The sequence below is a fragment of the Urocitellus parryii genome, chromosome 6 (genome assembly GCF_045843805.1).
Source record: "Urocitellus parryii isolate mUroPar1 chromosome 6, mUroPar1.hap1, whole genome shotgun sequence".
Lineage (NCBI taxonomy): Eukaryota > Metazoa > Chordata > Mammalia > Rodentia > Sciuridae > Urocitellus > Urocitellus parryii.
This window is the reverse complement of record NC_135536.1, coordinates 155,535,437-155,551,297: the sequence shown is the minus strand read 5'-3', so window position 1 is coordinate 155,551,297 and position 15,861 is coordinate 155,535,437. Positions and strand designations below refer to the sequence as shown.

The following is a 15,861-nucleotide window of genomic DNA, read 5'->3' as shown; positions in this document are numbered from 1 at the left end:
AAAGACCTCAAGTTGCGGTTAAGTTTTGCATCCTGTGCCTTCTCTTTTACTCCTCTGTATAATTTGCACCTGGCAGCCAAATTGAAGGGGCAAAATAGTGGCCCATCGGGCAAATTCAGGCCATTGTGCTGATTCATTGGGCTTTCAGGATACTGTTTGATTTTAATTTGAACTAAAGTAATAAAAAGTCAAGAGTCCTTGTAAAAACCTCAGTATATGACATTTCTTGAACAATCAGATCTGGCCCTACTGGATCCATGCTCTTCCCTGGCAACAACTGGATGGAGCTGAGTCATAGCTGAACTCTGGCCAGGACACAGGCTCTCTAGTTTGTATCCCTGACATGGGGGACACGTGTCAGCCACCATCCTTTATTGGGGTCTCACTATTGCTTTTTTTACAGTAGAGGAAAGTTTCTGTTTCCACTCATGTCAGTGTCAAAAGCGAGAGAACAGAAGTTATGCAGGGATGATTCTGTATAAATAGAGAGAAGGAAGATGGAGAGAGTAAGAGAGACAATTTCCCTGGGGAAAAAATCCTGTAATTTTTTTCATGAGTAAATAAAAATCCACTTCCCTTTTTGTATTTTTCTGCCTAGCCCCTCTGTACACTTGAATCTTAGTACCTATTAAAAATTGCTTCTGTGGCAGATAGACCAAGTCAAATTCAGTTCGAGGTTGTCTTCCAGAGCCTTGCCACTCTTGCTTGAAGAAGTGGAGCCTTGGTTTTCTCGTCTTGATCCTGATGTGTTAGCTTTTCGTCACAGTGAACAAAATACCCGTAGAACAATTTAAGGGAAGAAAAGTTTAATTTGGGCTCACAGTTTCGGAGGTCTCATTCTGTCCATGGTGGGCTGATTCCATTGCTGTGGGTCTGAACAACATGGTGGAAGGAGGTGGTAGAGGAAACTGCTCAGCCCATAGCAGCCAGGAAGCAGAGGGAGAGAAAGAAGGGGCCCCCTATCAAGATGTAGTCCCTCAAGGGTACACCCCCAGTGACCTGTTCCTTCCAACCATGCCTCACCTGCCTATAGTTCTACCTCTTCACTCTAATCCATTCAGCATCAATGGATTAATCCACTGAGTCCTACCTCTGGTCATGATTCAAGCACTTCCCAAAAGCTCTACCTCTGACTACTTCCACGCATATGATGGTAGCCAACTTCTAGGACTGGTTAGAGAAGAATAAGGGGCTCTCTGTACAGCTTTTCTCTCTCAGGACACTTCCACCATATTAGGAGGAAGCTCAAGCTACAGGATCTCTCCACATGTGAGTGTTCCAGGTCTTAGACACCATCAACTTCTGAGTAGATAATGACCACTTATAGGTAGTTTTGAGTCCTCATATATTTTGTGGGAAAAGAAAAAGAACTGAGATATTATACCTTCAAATGACTCCACCTTCTAGCCATCAAGTCACCCTCAGCCCTTGAGTCTGCCCATCTGAGGTTCTAAATGTTGTGGAACAGTTAAGCTCTCCCCTAACTTGCCCTATCTTAATTATTGGCCTAAGAATCCTTGAGCCTAATAATCAATTGTTTCTACCAATAAGTTTTGGAATAATTTATTTTACATTAGACAGTGTTATGGTTTGGATGTGAGGTGTTCTCCAAAAGCTCAAGTGTGAGACATCACAAGAAGGTTTAGAGGAGAAATGATTGGATTATGAGGCCTTAACCCAATCGGGGGATTGATTCCCTGATGGGATTAATAGAGTGGTAGCTAAATGTGGGTTAGGTGTGGCTGGAGGAGGTGGGTCATTGAGAACATGCCTTTGAGTTATATGTTTTGTATCTGGTAAGTAGAGTCCCTCTCTCTGCTGTCTCATCATTATGTGAGCTGCTTCCCTCTACCACACTCTTCTGCAAGCCCCCAGATCTGTTCTCAAGCCCTGAGGAATGGAGCTTGCTGCCCGTGGACTGAGACCTCTGACACTGTGAGCCCCCAAATAAATTTTCCTCCTCTACAATTGTTCTTGCCTTGTCTTTCAGTCGCAGCAGCAAAACACCCAAATAAAACAGATAGCCAGAGTGATTCCTTCTGAGCATTGTCTCTAAATGGTCATTTGTCTATTATTTGTTTGTTTTCTCCCCTTTCAATTAAAAGCTAATTAATTATATCTGGGAACATAAAAGGGCATATCTATATCAGACATTGCCAAGGGCACTTTATCATTATTATTGTAAAACTGTGTCAGATCTTCACGTCGTACCACTAAAATAAGCATTTCTCCTTCTACCTCAGGTCCCATGCCCTACCGGGGCCGACCCTGGGCAACACCTGACAAACAGAGAGGTTCCAGACAGCAGTCAACTGCAATACGCTGGGAAAGTTCCCAGCAACCATTTCATTCTCAACGAGGAGGAAGACTGCTTAAGTGCCCTGGTCTGGATAAGGAAGCAATACTTCCCCACCGAAGGTAAAGATATCAGTAGCCATGCATCTTTTCAGAACAGCGTTTTATTTTTATAATGAGTCTCATTCTTCATCTAGTTCCAGTATATAATTAGTGCCTAATTAATTCCAAGCAAATCATTCATCTGTCATGCTTTGTTTTCCAGATTAATTTACAACTTGTTGTCATTTTTGGAGACCCAGCCTGTTTGCTGGGGGAAAGAAAAAGGCTTGAGATAGTTTAATTATCTATAATTATTTTATTACACAAAATGAATATCCGAAGAGCAAAGCATGGCTAAAATCATTAACTAATTAAAGAATAATTTAATAAGCAAACATGTTTAGCAATTATATGGAAAATATGTCTCCTTTTGTGAAGCTGAAAAGACCAAAGAAGAAAAAGAAAGACTCACATTGGAAGGGCTCTTTTCTTCTTTTCACAAGCCATTGTTCTCTTTCTTGCTGTTGCCCGTGCTGTTCTTGCCACAAATCCACATATTCGAGTTGCATACCACTTTTTGAATCGAAGTGAGAAAGTAAAACATTTGTACAAATGCCTTCGCCACTCAAAAGCGTTTTCTCAAGCATCCTTCTCAATCCTCCATTGCTTGAATTTCATTGAAATTGTTTGACTCATAAAACCACCAGAACAGGGCTCAGCTACCCATGGTCTCTAGTTGAAACCTGGAAGTCCAAGTTTGGAGATGATTTTGTGCATTCAGCCCCTTTGTTTTACCTAAGGCCAGGGAGAATTGATGATCTCGTAGAATGTGGCAACCTCCTATGGTGATAGCTGAAATTCTAATCCTGACCTTCAGTTCAGGCCAGGATATAAGGAACAGTAATTGCCCTGGAAGTGGGCATCAATGTGTAAGATTAAATGTGCACCTTTAAAATACATTTATGTAAATAAAATTTAATTACCTTCATTATTGTAATTAATACATTACAATATAGTTTCTCCTGATTTTTGTGGATGGTTTAAATCCACCAAAACTTTTTGCCAAATTAGAATATTGACCACATTAAAAAAAAGTTACTAGGCCCACACCAATTTTTGCAGGATCCAGGCCTAGGGTAGGTCCGAATTTGCCACCCACCCCCAACCTGGGAGCCCAAGCCTAACCCACTTCCACCTTAGGACACTGCAGACATTGTCAGAGCCTTCCCCATGCAGTAACCCCTACCTTTTTAACAGACAGGGCCTAGAAGAAGCTGCATGTCAGAGCAGGCATCCCAAAGATAGTGTAAGGCCCACCCTTTCAGCGCCATCTCTGTAAGACATTGCATCCATCTTGGGGCATCTCCACTATTATCGCAAGTTACCTTGGGTATTGCCGCCACCACCTTGAGCTGCAGTAGCACACACTGAGGGACACCAGCAGGGTTTGGAAGCCCAACATCAAGGTGAGGTACAGACAATTTGCACAGGTACTACAAGAATATAGGATAGAAACTGTAATGTCTCAGATACACACAGCAAGAAAGGAAGACATATAGACAACATGAAAAAACAAGGGAGGAAAGTGCCCCAAACAAACCAGGATGCTATAATAACAGAACCCATGGACAGAGAAGTTGGTGAAATGTCAGAGAAGGAGTTCAGAAGGTTCATAATTAAAATGATCTGTGAAATAAAGAATGACCTAAATGAGCAAATATGGACAAAAATTGACCACTTCAACAAAGAAATAAGACAGCAAATAAAGGTAGCAAAAGATTACTTGAAGAAAGAGATAGAGACTCAGAAAAAAATCAGTCAGAAATCCTTGAAATGAAGGAAACAATAAAATAAATAAAAAACTCATAGAAAGCATAACTATCAGACTAGGTCACTTGGAAGAAAGAACAATTAGATAATAAAGACAAAATATACAATCTGGAAAATAAAGTTGATTACACAATGAAAATAGTAAGAATCTATGAACAGAACATCCAAGAATTATGGGACAGCATCAAAAGACCAAATCTAAGAGTTATTGGGATAGAGGAAGGCACAGAATTTCAAATCAAAGGAATGTACAATCTCTTCAATGAGATAATATAAAAAAAATTTCCCAAGCATGAAGGATGAATTGGAAAACCAAATCCAAGAGGCTTACAGGACACCAAATGTACAAAGTTACAATAGATCTACACCAAGGCACATTAAAATGAAAAAGCCTAGAATACAGAATAAGGATAGAATCTTAAAAGCAGCAGGAGAGTGGAATCAGATCACATATAGGGGGAGACCAATTCAGAAGAATTTTTAACCCAGACCCTCAAAGCCTGGAGATCATGGAACAAATATACCAAGCTCTGAAAGAAAATGGATGCCAACCACTAGTCTTGGTTGGCAAAATGAAGCTTTAGATTTGATGATGAAATAAAAACCTTCCATGATAAACAAAAGTTAAAAGAATTTACAACTAGAAAACCTGCACTACAGAACATCTTCAGTAAAATATTCCACAAAGAGGAAATGAAAAACAATAATGAAATCAAAGAAAGAAAACTTCAAACCAATATCTCTAATGAACATAGATGCAAAAATTCTCAATAAAATTTGGGCAAATTAAATACAAAAACATATCAAAAAGACAGTACACCACAATCAAGTGGGGTTCATTCCAGGGATGGGTCAACATATGGAAATCAATAAATGTAATTCATCACAAAAATAGACTTAAAGATGAGAACCATATGATCATTTCAATAGATGCAGAAAAAGTATCTGACAAAATGCACCTGACAGCACCCCTTCATGTTCAAAACACTAGAAAAACTAGGGATAACAGGAAAGTATCTCAACATCATAAAAGCTATCTATGCTAAGCCCCAGGCCAACATCATTCAAAATGGAGAAAAATTTAAAGCATTTCCTTTAAAAACTGGAACAAGACAGGGATGCCCTCTTTCACCACTTCTATTTAACATAGTTCTTGAAACACTGGCCAAAGCAATTATACAGATGAAAGAAATTAAAGGGATATGGATAGGTGAAGAAGAACTCAAATTAGCACTATTTGCTGGTGATATGATTCTATACCTAGAAGACCCAAAAAATTCCACCAGAAAACTTCTAGAACTAATGAATGAATTCAGCAAAGTAGCAGCATACAAATTCAACACCCATAAATCAAAGGCATTTCTGTATATCAGTGACAAATCCTCTGAAAAGGAAATGAGGAAAACTACGCCATTTAAAATAACATTAAAAAATTAAATACCTGGAAATCAAGGAAAGAAGTGAAATACCTCTACTTTAATTCTAAAGTAAGAAATTAAAGAACTTAGAAGATGGAAAGATCTCCCTTGTTGTTAGATAAGCAGAATTAATATTGTCAAAATGATCATACTACCAAAAGCACTATACAGATTTTATGCAATTCCAATCAAAAATCCCAATGGCATTCCTCACAGAAATAGAAAAAGCAATCATGAAATTCATCTGGAAAAATAAGAGACCCAGAATAGCTAAAGCAATCTTTAGCAAGAAGAGTGAAGCAGGTGGTATCACTATACCAGATCTTAAACTATACTCCAGAACAATAGTAAGAAAAACAGCATGGTATTGGCACCAAAACAGACTGGTAGACCAATGGTACAGAATAAAGGACACAGAGACTAACCCTCATAATTACGGTTATCCTATATTTGACAAAGGTGCCAAAAATGTACCTTGGAGAAAAAAATGACCTCTTCAATAAATGGTGCTGGGAAAATTGGAAATCCGTATGCAACAAAATGAAATGAAACCCCTATCTCTCACCATACACAAAACTCAACTCAAAGTGGATCAAGGACCTAGGAATTAAACCAGAAATGCTGAGTCAATTAGAAGAAAAAGTAGGCCCAAATTTCCATCATGTCACATTAGGCCCCAACTTCCTTAATAAGATTCCTGTAGCACAAGAATTAATATCAAGAATCAGTAAATGGGATGGATTCAAACTATAAATCTTCTTCTCAGCAAAAGAAATAATCAGTAAGGTAAATAGAGAGCCTACTATGCGGCTCTTATCACAAATTCTTACCACACGCACGTCAGATAGAGCACTAATCTCTAGGACATATAAAGAACTCAAAATCATAACACACCAAAGAAACAAATAACCCAATCAATAAGTGAGCCAAGGAACTGAACAGACACTTCTCAGAAGAAGATCAACAAATATATGAAAAAATGCTCATCATCTCTAGCAATTAGAGAAATGCAAATCAAAACTACTCTAAGATTTCATCTGACTCCAGTCAGAATGGCAGCAATTAAGAATACAAACAACAATAAGTGCTGGTGAGGATGTGGGGAAAAGGCACACTCACACACTGCTGGTGGCACTGCAAATTGGTGCAGCCAATCTGGAAAGCAGTATGAAGATTTCTTGGAAAACTGGGAATGGAACCACCATTTGACCCAGCTATCCCTCTCCTCAGTCTATACCCAAAGGACTTAAAAACAGCATACTACAGGGACACAGCCACATCAATGTTTATAGCAGCACAATTCACAATAGGTAAACTGTGGAACCAACCTAGATGCCCTTCAGTAGATGAATGGATAAAGAAACTGTGGTGTGTATACACAATGGAATATTATTCAGCAGTAAAAGAGAATAAAATCATGGCATTTGCAAGTAAATGGATGGAGCTGGAAAATATAATGCTAAGTGAAATTAGCCATTCCCCCCAAAAAAAACACAAATGCCGAATGATTTCCCTGATGTAAGGATGCTGATTCATAATATGCTGTGGCAGGCAGGGATGGGAGGATTAGATGAACTCTAGATAGGGCAAAGCGGAAAAGGGGAGGGAGTGACAGGGAGTGATATAGGGGTAAGAAAGATGGTGGAATGCAATGGTCATCATTACCCTAAGTACATGTATGAAGACACAAAGGATGTGACTCTACTTTGTGTACAACCAGAGACTGAAAAATTGTGCTCTCTGTGTAATATGAATTGTAATGCATTCTGTTTTCATATATAACAAATTAAAATTTTAAAAATTAAATTAAATTTTTAAAAAAGTTACTAGTTTCCAGGCACATGGTGGCACATGCCTGTAATCCCAGTGCCTCAGAAGGCTGAGACAGGAGGACCACGAGTTCAAAGCCAGCCTTGGCAATAGTGACATGCTAAGCAACTCAATGAGACCCTGTCTTTAAATAAAATATAAAATACGACTGGATCTGTGGCTCAGTGGTTGAGTGCCCCTGAGTTCAATCCCCTGTACCCACTACCCCCAAAAAAAGTTTCTAGTTGACTACATTTAAAATTTTTTTTAAAGGGCATTAAATAGCATTTAATACATTGCTGGATTCCATTTGCTAATACTATATAGGCTGTTTCCCTCTTAATTTATAAATAAGGTGGATCTGTAATTTTGTCTTTAATGCTTTCCTTGTTATACTTTTAAATTCAAGAGTATACTAGTTCACAACACATCTTTTGGAAGCTTCCCATATTTGTGAGGACAGAAGGATGTCTGAAATGCAAAATAACTTAAAAGGTTGGACAGGAATCAGACATAAAACCAATAGGATTTGGAACCTTCGGGTAGAGGTGGGATATATGGGAATAAATATACCAGCAACCCAGATTTAAACTTTGTAGTGAAATATTTTTGTATTTGTATCAGGTCTTGATATTATTTTCAGTTTTCTATCTATATATGTTCAAATCTGTTTCAACATTTTATTCATTCTTTAACTTCTTTCTTTGGCAACTGTCCATGGCCTATACACACTTTAAAAATTCTGTAATCCAGGAGATTACCAAATCCAGGAGGTCAGAAAACTTTCATTATAAAGTGCCAGATAGCAAATATTTTAGACTTTGAAGGCCGTACAATCCCTGCCATAGCCATTTATCTATGCCATCACAGTAGGAAAGCAACCACAGAGCATACAGAAACGAGTGGGCATGGCCATGTGCCAATAAAACTTTACAAAATTTGCAAGAATAGGTGACAAGCCATGTTTGCAGAACCCTGCTTTTATCCATAGAATTTGGAGCAAGGCATTACCCTTGCATCAAGTCCAGACTCAAAATGCAGTTTAAACTTCCTAAAAGCACAAAAGTTCAGTACAAAATGCACAATACGTCTTAGGACAGTGCCCAATCCAGTGCACTTTGAATCCCTGAACTTTGAATGTTTTAGGGTGTTAGGACTGAGGAGCATTTTGATCGAGAGAAGAGCCTTCAGAAGTGGCAATGCAAGCTCTTAAGGTTGGATGTTGATAGCAGAGAACTTAGAAATCCCAAAACGAGACACACTATGGTCCTCTTGAGGTGTTTTCTCATTTGTTTTCTTGGTTCTTGGGTGGGGAAAGAGCATCAGTGCGATTTTGTGGATTGGACTAGTTGTTAAAGATGGTGGTGCTGTGCTGCTTTTTCAAGACTTAAGAATGTCTCTCATCAGCCACCATCTGAGTGCCTGGTTTTGACCACTGAACAGAGAGAATAAAAGAAGTATGTGAAAATTAGTTTCTTGTCTTAAGTGTAGGCAGTTTTCCCCCATGTCTGGTGCTTGATGATTCCCCAGAGTGCCTCCCAAGTAGGTGTACTTAACACTCAGACACTGAGACCAGACTCTGGGAGCCATCTGAGAAACCTGATCCAGTCAAGTTGAGTTAACTCTGTGTAAAAGCCTTTTCAAATGACTTCTTATGTGAGAAAAGTTAGGAAGAAAAATATTACCTCCAGACTTAAGGAAACTCTCTTTGTAGCTTTTCTATAATTTGAGTCCTATTCAGACATGACTTTAATTAGTCCCATCAGATCTTACTCTTGTAGTTATTTTCCTGTTGTTTTCTTGTGCCCCCACATGCCCTACATCCCCCCTCCATCACTTCCCTCCCCAGACCCTACAATACAGCACCATTGGAGCCCAGTACAAATCCCAGAAAAAAGTGAGCCTGGGTGAGTCACTCAAATACTACAGAAAGCCCATCCACACTTGAGAGCCAAGAACCAACAACAGAACTGTACCCATGAGGGTTTCCAGGAAATACGGCACTGAGAAGAACCCCGCTAGAGAGCAGGTCGCCAAGTAGAGCCTCCTAAACACACCTGGGCTTTCCTGGCAAGTGGAAAAAATCTGGTTAACATCTGGGGGAGATGAACATGGAAATCCACATCCATGCCATATCACGGGGACGATCTCAAGTGCTAACTGAGACTTCTGAGTGTAATACTCAAGTTTCACAGTGGACTTTCAAATCCCTCTAACACTGTGGAAGACCTAGTGGTCTTTGCAAAACCACATTTTCGAAGGAAAATAATTGTCACAGCAGCGTTATTTCTAAGATGTCTAGAGTGCCATACTTTGCTGAAACTCCAAGCCATTCATTTCTTTGACAATTACAGTTCTAATTTATCTCAACTGTGTCTAGCACTGTGCCTGTTAGTAGGTGATGCTCAATAAATATTTTGTTGAATGTGAGTGGAAATAACTTAGAATGCAACTCTTTTCCTTCCCCCTGCCCCCAAAGTTTTGTCCTATAAAAACTTCTTACCCTCAACCTGACCTGGAAATTGATAACCCATCAAGATGAAGACAGGAGAGCCCTGGAGTGAGGTTGATAGCTTTCTTTCTTTCTTTCTTTCTTTCTTTCTTTCTTTCTTTCTTTCTTTCTTTCTTTCTTTCTTTCTTTCTTTCTTTGTTTATTTCTTTCTTTAATATTTTCTTAGTTATTGGTAGACTTTTATTTATTTATTTATTTATTTACATATGGTTCTGAGAATCGAACCCAGTGCCTCACACATGGCAGGCAAGTGTGCCACCACTGAGCCCCACCCCAGCCCTGATGGCTTTCTTTTAACATACTGACTGAGAAGAATGAACTAAGATCTTCATTATGAATGACATAAGGCTTTGTAGTTCAGGTTCCAGATTCTGGACAATATCTTCCTCAAGTGGTTTGCTGGGAGGATCAAGTGAGATCAATGAGATATGACATGTATACTATATTCAGGACAGTGTCTCAGATATAGAAGTTGTTATTAGCATTACAATAGTCCCTCCCCTCTCCCCTTTTCCACCATTTCACTTTCCAAGATTGCAGTTACTCATAACCAAGTAGAAGTATTATATGAAAATAGTTAAATGGTCTGAGAATATTGACTGAAAAATTCCAGAAAAAAAATCAAATCTGTAAGTTATAACCTGTATGCTGTTCTGAGTAGCCTCATGAAACCTTGAGCTATCCCACCTGGGATGTGAATCATCCTTTTGTCCAGTGTATCCACACTATATAGACTACCCACCTGTTAGCTACTTAGCTTTCTCAGTTATTAGATCTCCTATTGTAGTATCACAGTACTTCCATTCAAGTTACCCTTGTTTTACTTAATAATGACCCTAAAGTGCAAGAGTAGTGATGTTTATAACTAAGTTTTTCCAAAGAAAAGCCACAAAGTGGGGCTGGGGTTGTGGCTCAGTGGTAGAGCACTTGCCCTAGCACGTGTGAGGCACTGGGTTCCATCCTCAGCACCACATAAAAATAAATAAAACAAAGGCATGTGTGTCCAACAACAACTAAAAAAAAAAAAAAGTAAATTGACTTCAAAAAAAGAAAGCCACAAAGTGAATTCTTTAATGGTAAAAGGATGCCATAGGTATGTGTGCTTTGTAAAAAAAAAAAACAGTATATGGTACTCTTTGTGGTTTCAGGCATCCACTGGGGGTCCTAGAACATGATCCAGTAGATAAGGGGGGGCCTACACTGCCATCACTACTACATGTGATGAAATTCCTGCTACACACTGAAGCTTCCCCAGAGTGTCCGTCTCCACTCCCCATCAACATGGTGGAAGAGAAGTCGAGGATATCTCTTGGCCTTCATGAGAGCCCTAGAGGCTGGGAAGGTTGAAGAAGGCTCCCCCAGAAGGATTTGAGCTTAGCTTTAAAGGAGGGCAAGAGAAGCAAACCGAGAAGGAGATTGGAGGAGTTTGCTCTGTTTCCAAGAGACAGTGGGCCAGCAGTTGGACTGGACAACACATCTGTGTAGGGCAGCAGTGGGGGAGAGAGGCAGAGGAGCCGACGGGAGACAGGCTCTGGAGGCCCTCAAGTGGCCGGCCAAGTCTAAGTTTACCTGGTTCCTTTTTAGAAAATGAGGACCCAGTGAAGGGAGAAAGCCAGAGAGCTGACCCTGGGCATGAAAACAGCCTTCAAGAAGGCGACCTGCCCTCTGTAGCACCCATGCCAGCAGAGAGAAGGAGATCTGAAAAGAGTGAGTTCCAGGCCACTGCCCATTGGGCATAGCTGTGGACACCTTGATGGTTGGAAGTGGCCACCTTTGCTCCATTTGGTGGTCCTGAGGGCACAGCTGCTTCTAGCTTATTTCCAAGTCAGTTAGGGGACGGTGGTATCAGAAACCAGAAACTGGACGTCTGGCATGTCATGCAAAATAACAAATGGGGCTGCGATCCTGCTCATTTGAAAGACTGGAGAAGCTATTACTGCTGTTGGACATTTCAGTCCTTGTTTTCTCTCCGTGTCATCCTAAAAATGCCAGAAGGAATGCAAGTATTTTTCATAATATTTTTACCTTTACTCCGTCAGTGCTGTTTCCCCGCTTTCTACGTAGTTTCTTGAGGGAGAGGAAGAGGTAACCAAAGACAGCGCCCTTTTTGAAAGAATTGGCTGTGACTGGGTGTCCTTCCCATCTGGGAACCACGCCCTGAATCCTGGGAGAAGCCAGTCTTGATTTCACTGAAGCACAGGGACAAGATGAGTTTCCCTGACAACCACAGAGAGATTGTTCTAGAAGGATGGTGGATGCCAGGTAGCAGGCACGTTGAATGCTCCTATGAGACAGCTGACTCTCCTCTGAATTTCTACCCCTTGTAAATACGCAGACACTACCTAAAGTGGGACCCTTCCCCCTAATTACTATTTTATCTCATAGCCCTCTGATTCCGAAGGAGACCGCAGTTGCACTGTGATGGAATTAGTCCAGGCTAAAGGATACTGTTTTCTGGGCTCTGGAGATGGATGGGTTTATGGATGTAAATTACCCTAAACTATTAGAACTGCTCCAGTGTCCTGGAGAATGGTTGACGTCACAGGCTCAAACGCTGCTTTCAACCGCAAACAAAACCTGGAGTGTTCTTCTGGGGGAGTGTGGGAGGGGGGCAGATTCTGATATAACCCAGCAACCTGATACATTAGCACAGTTTATGGCATTAATTGAAACTAATTGAAATTCATCTGCTATTACCTCTGTACTTTCCATGAAAATGAAGAGTAGGGTGAAAGTGAAGTAAAAAAATAAATAAATAAAGCCGCTTTAATGGCTCAAAATGGATCAATTATTTTCATCTTTAGCTAAATACAGTTTACTGCCTTATTAAAAGCATGTTTGTAGGAAAAGTATAACATTAAAATTCCAGTGCATGAGTCACCAACAAAGCCTTTGTTAGGTTGTAACTATTCTTCCCTGTTTTATTTGGTGGAGTGAAATGGTTTGGGTCAGGACTGGGTCACAGAAATCTAATGCTTTGACTTATAAAACTATTTGTGAGCATGATATGCTTTTAAAGTGAGTGTCCATCTTATGATTTATTAATATCCTAGGATGTATTTTCATTATCTGGTAATTTACTAAAGATACTTATCCAGATAAAATTGGAGTACTTTTTAGTCTCATATTATGTATCCATCTGCAAGTGTAGGCAGTGGGTGAGTGCTGGTTCTGAAACCAGGCTCACTGGTTTCTAATGCTGCTGACGTACATTTGCTGTGTGAACTTTAGCTCATCACTTAACCTCTCTGTGCCCAATTTTCTGGAGAAAATGATAAAATCTATTTTATGGGCCTGATCTGAGGATGAATGAGGTCATACATAACCACTGTATATTTCTTTTGAAATAGAAAAGGGAACTCTTAAGTAATTGTTAAAATACAATGAACTAGGTAAATATTCACAGACACAATAAAAAACACAACTATAAGATGTAGCATATAATTCTTGTTTTCTCTGGTCTGAAAATATAATAACTCTGAAGTAAAAAGTTCATATTAATATCTGTGTGCATTAAATCCTTAACTTTACTTCTTATATCCTTGGGATCTAATTTCATGACCAAATCACCAGATCAGAAAGTTCTTCCCTTTTTTCTAAGTTGCAGTTCTCTTCCTGAAGAACCCTTCATCTTTAAAGTCCTGAGCATCATCATGAAATGGCAGCAAAGCACATTTTCCTGGTGGTTAAAAGTGAAAGCACTCAGCTCAAAAAAATAAAGTGCCTTTCTGGCATCTAATATATAATGTCTTAAGAAGGCTGTGCTATTACTTTTAGGGTAAATCTATTACTTTAAAAAACATTAATCAGTCGCTGTGGAGCACGTCTATTATTCCAGCAACTCAGCAGGCTGAGGCAGGAGGATCCCATGTTGGAGGCCCGCCTGGGCAACTTAGCAAGACGGTCTGAAAAAAGTAAATGGGACAGGGGATGTAGCTCAGGAGTACAGCGCCCTGAAGTTCAATCCCCAGTACTCCTACACACACACACACACACACAAAAAAAAAAAAAAAACAACAAAAAAAAAACACTGTATTTTGTTTTTCGAATGTAATAGTGATCTACTCAGCTTTCCAGTTCTACCGTCATTTTACCTTTAAACTGAAACTTCACCTGAAACAGTGATTGGCTATATTCAGGAACCAGGAAGATGAATCTGACATCTCCCACCCCCATGAACATAAATGCAAGAGGACTCTGAACCTGACCACAGCTGAAATTTTAAAGTGCGATCACCTGGTTTAGCTGGTCACTATCAAAGTTGCTAGCATGTTCATTTCCACCTTCAAACCTTATCAGAAAGCAAAAAGATCATCTTTCCATGGACACAGGCATTTTAAGATGGCCCCGTCTTCTGAGGTGGGGAATTGACAGGACTGCACCATCCCTTCCTGCTTTCTCCCCAGCTGGGCTGTGGACCCTGAAGCCCCTCCCTCCTGTTGGAGGTGCCCTTCCAGGTTTCTTTTGAAAGGCGGCTGCAGCTCAGCCATGAGAGAAGGACTTGGCTGTTCCCTCCTGCCAGTTCACTGTGGGAGCTTTTATGGCAACGTCTTTACCAGCGCCCTCCTTGGACCCTGTGTCCCCTTTCAGATTATGTCATCCCAGTAATGCATAATTTATTCCCTAAAAGAAGCAACAAAAGTTGGCCTTCCATGAAAACTGCTCTGGTTGTACTCCATTATCCTTTATTATGAATTCGCCCAGAGCGCTCTAATCATCTGTTATCATTTGCCACTTGAAAGTAGGGCAGCTCACCCTTTATCTCTGTCACCTATTGGATCAAGTGCAAAAAAACCAGTCGTTGCTTATCTGTCGAATCAGCTGTGCCAGGAAGGAGACAGTGCCCAGATCTTTTAGCATAAAAGTGATATTCAGGGCAAGTCCTACTCTCTTTCCACCACGTTCACATACAGACTTCAAAACAGCGTGTATGATACCCTGCCGTGTGTCCCTCCTCCTCACCATTTGCAAGGACTCCATGAAGCACTGGAGTGGTGCAAATACACTGATTCATTCATCTTTAACTAATGGAACTTCTCGGGCTTGTTAAAAGCCTGCTATCAAAGAGGACCTGTCTTGGGCCACACCTCCCCCCCAGCTGTTTCACCCCCTCTCTATGGCCTCCAGGGTGCCTTGTGGCAGTGGAACCTCATCTGCCCCCTGCACACACTGGCTAGCACACAAGAGACAGCACCCACATCTCTCTTAGGCAAAGCCTAGGTGCTGGCCCCTCTTCCTGTCTTTGTCCACCAAAACCCTGAGGACATCCCACCTCCACTTTCAGCAGCCACTTGACTTCCTGACTTTAAATTCTTCCTTTTAATTTTTACTCAGGAATTGAGGAAAGTCTCTTTCTCTGAGGCTCTCTCTGTTCCTCTCTCTGGGTGTACCCCCCTTTCTTTCTCTCTCTCCATTTCCTTCCAACAGCTCAAAATCGATCACTGTGAATAATAGTTGCATGACTGCTAACCTCCATATGAAACGTAAGAATGCCCTATCATCCGAAATCCAATGTTCATCTAAAAGGAAGCCAGAGCCATGAACCTCTCGAAATTCTAAAAACTCCTGCAAGTTCCCTTTTGAGCTTTTACAAAACTGTCCTGGTAACTATTCAAATCTGCCTTTCCTTAAATAGCACATTAAAGATATGATTTATTACTTCCCTGAGTTTAAATGCCACCAATATGGCAGGAGTCCTATTTTATACCTACAATCTGTTGTAGGCACACACATGACTTTTGTTACATTTGGGATCATGTAGGATTATGAGCTATACTGCAAACCCAAATACCAAACCTAAGGCTAAGTGGTACATATTTCTATCTTACAACCAAAGTAGATGACCAATCTGGTGATTGGATATTTCTGATAATGCTGACTTAATGGTGAATATGTCCTTTATGTATCATGTGAAGTAAAAATATGTAGTGGAATCATCCAGCCACTCTGAGGTCA

At 40.3% G+C, this 15,861-nt stretch overlaps 1 protein-coding gene across 1 annotated transcript in view; it reads left to right on the top strand.

The window, feature by feature from the left end:
* Cfap61 (cilia and flagella associated protein 61) overlaps positions 1 to 15,861 on the top strand; it is a 262,491-nt gene that overhangs the window by 172,735 nt on the left and 73,895 nt on the right. Inside the window, exon 21 of the mRNA XM_026400722.2 lies at positions 2,244 to 2,418. Within this exon, the coding sequence (XP_026256507.2) occupies positions 2,244 to 2,418 (175 nt within the window). The remainder of the gene's footprint in view (positions 1 to 2,243; positions 2,419 to 15,861) is intronic.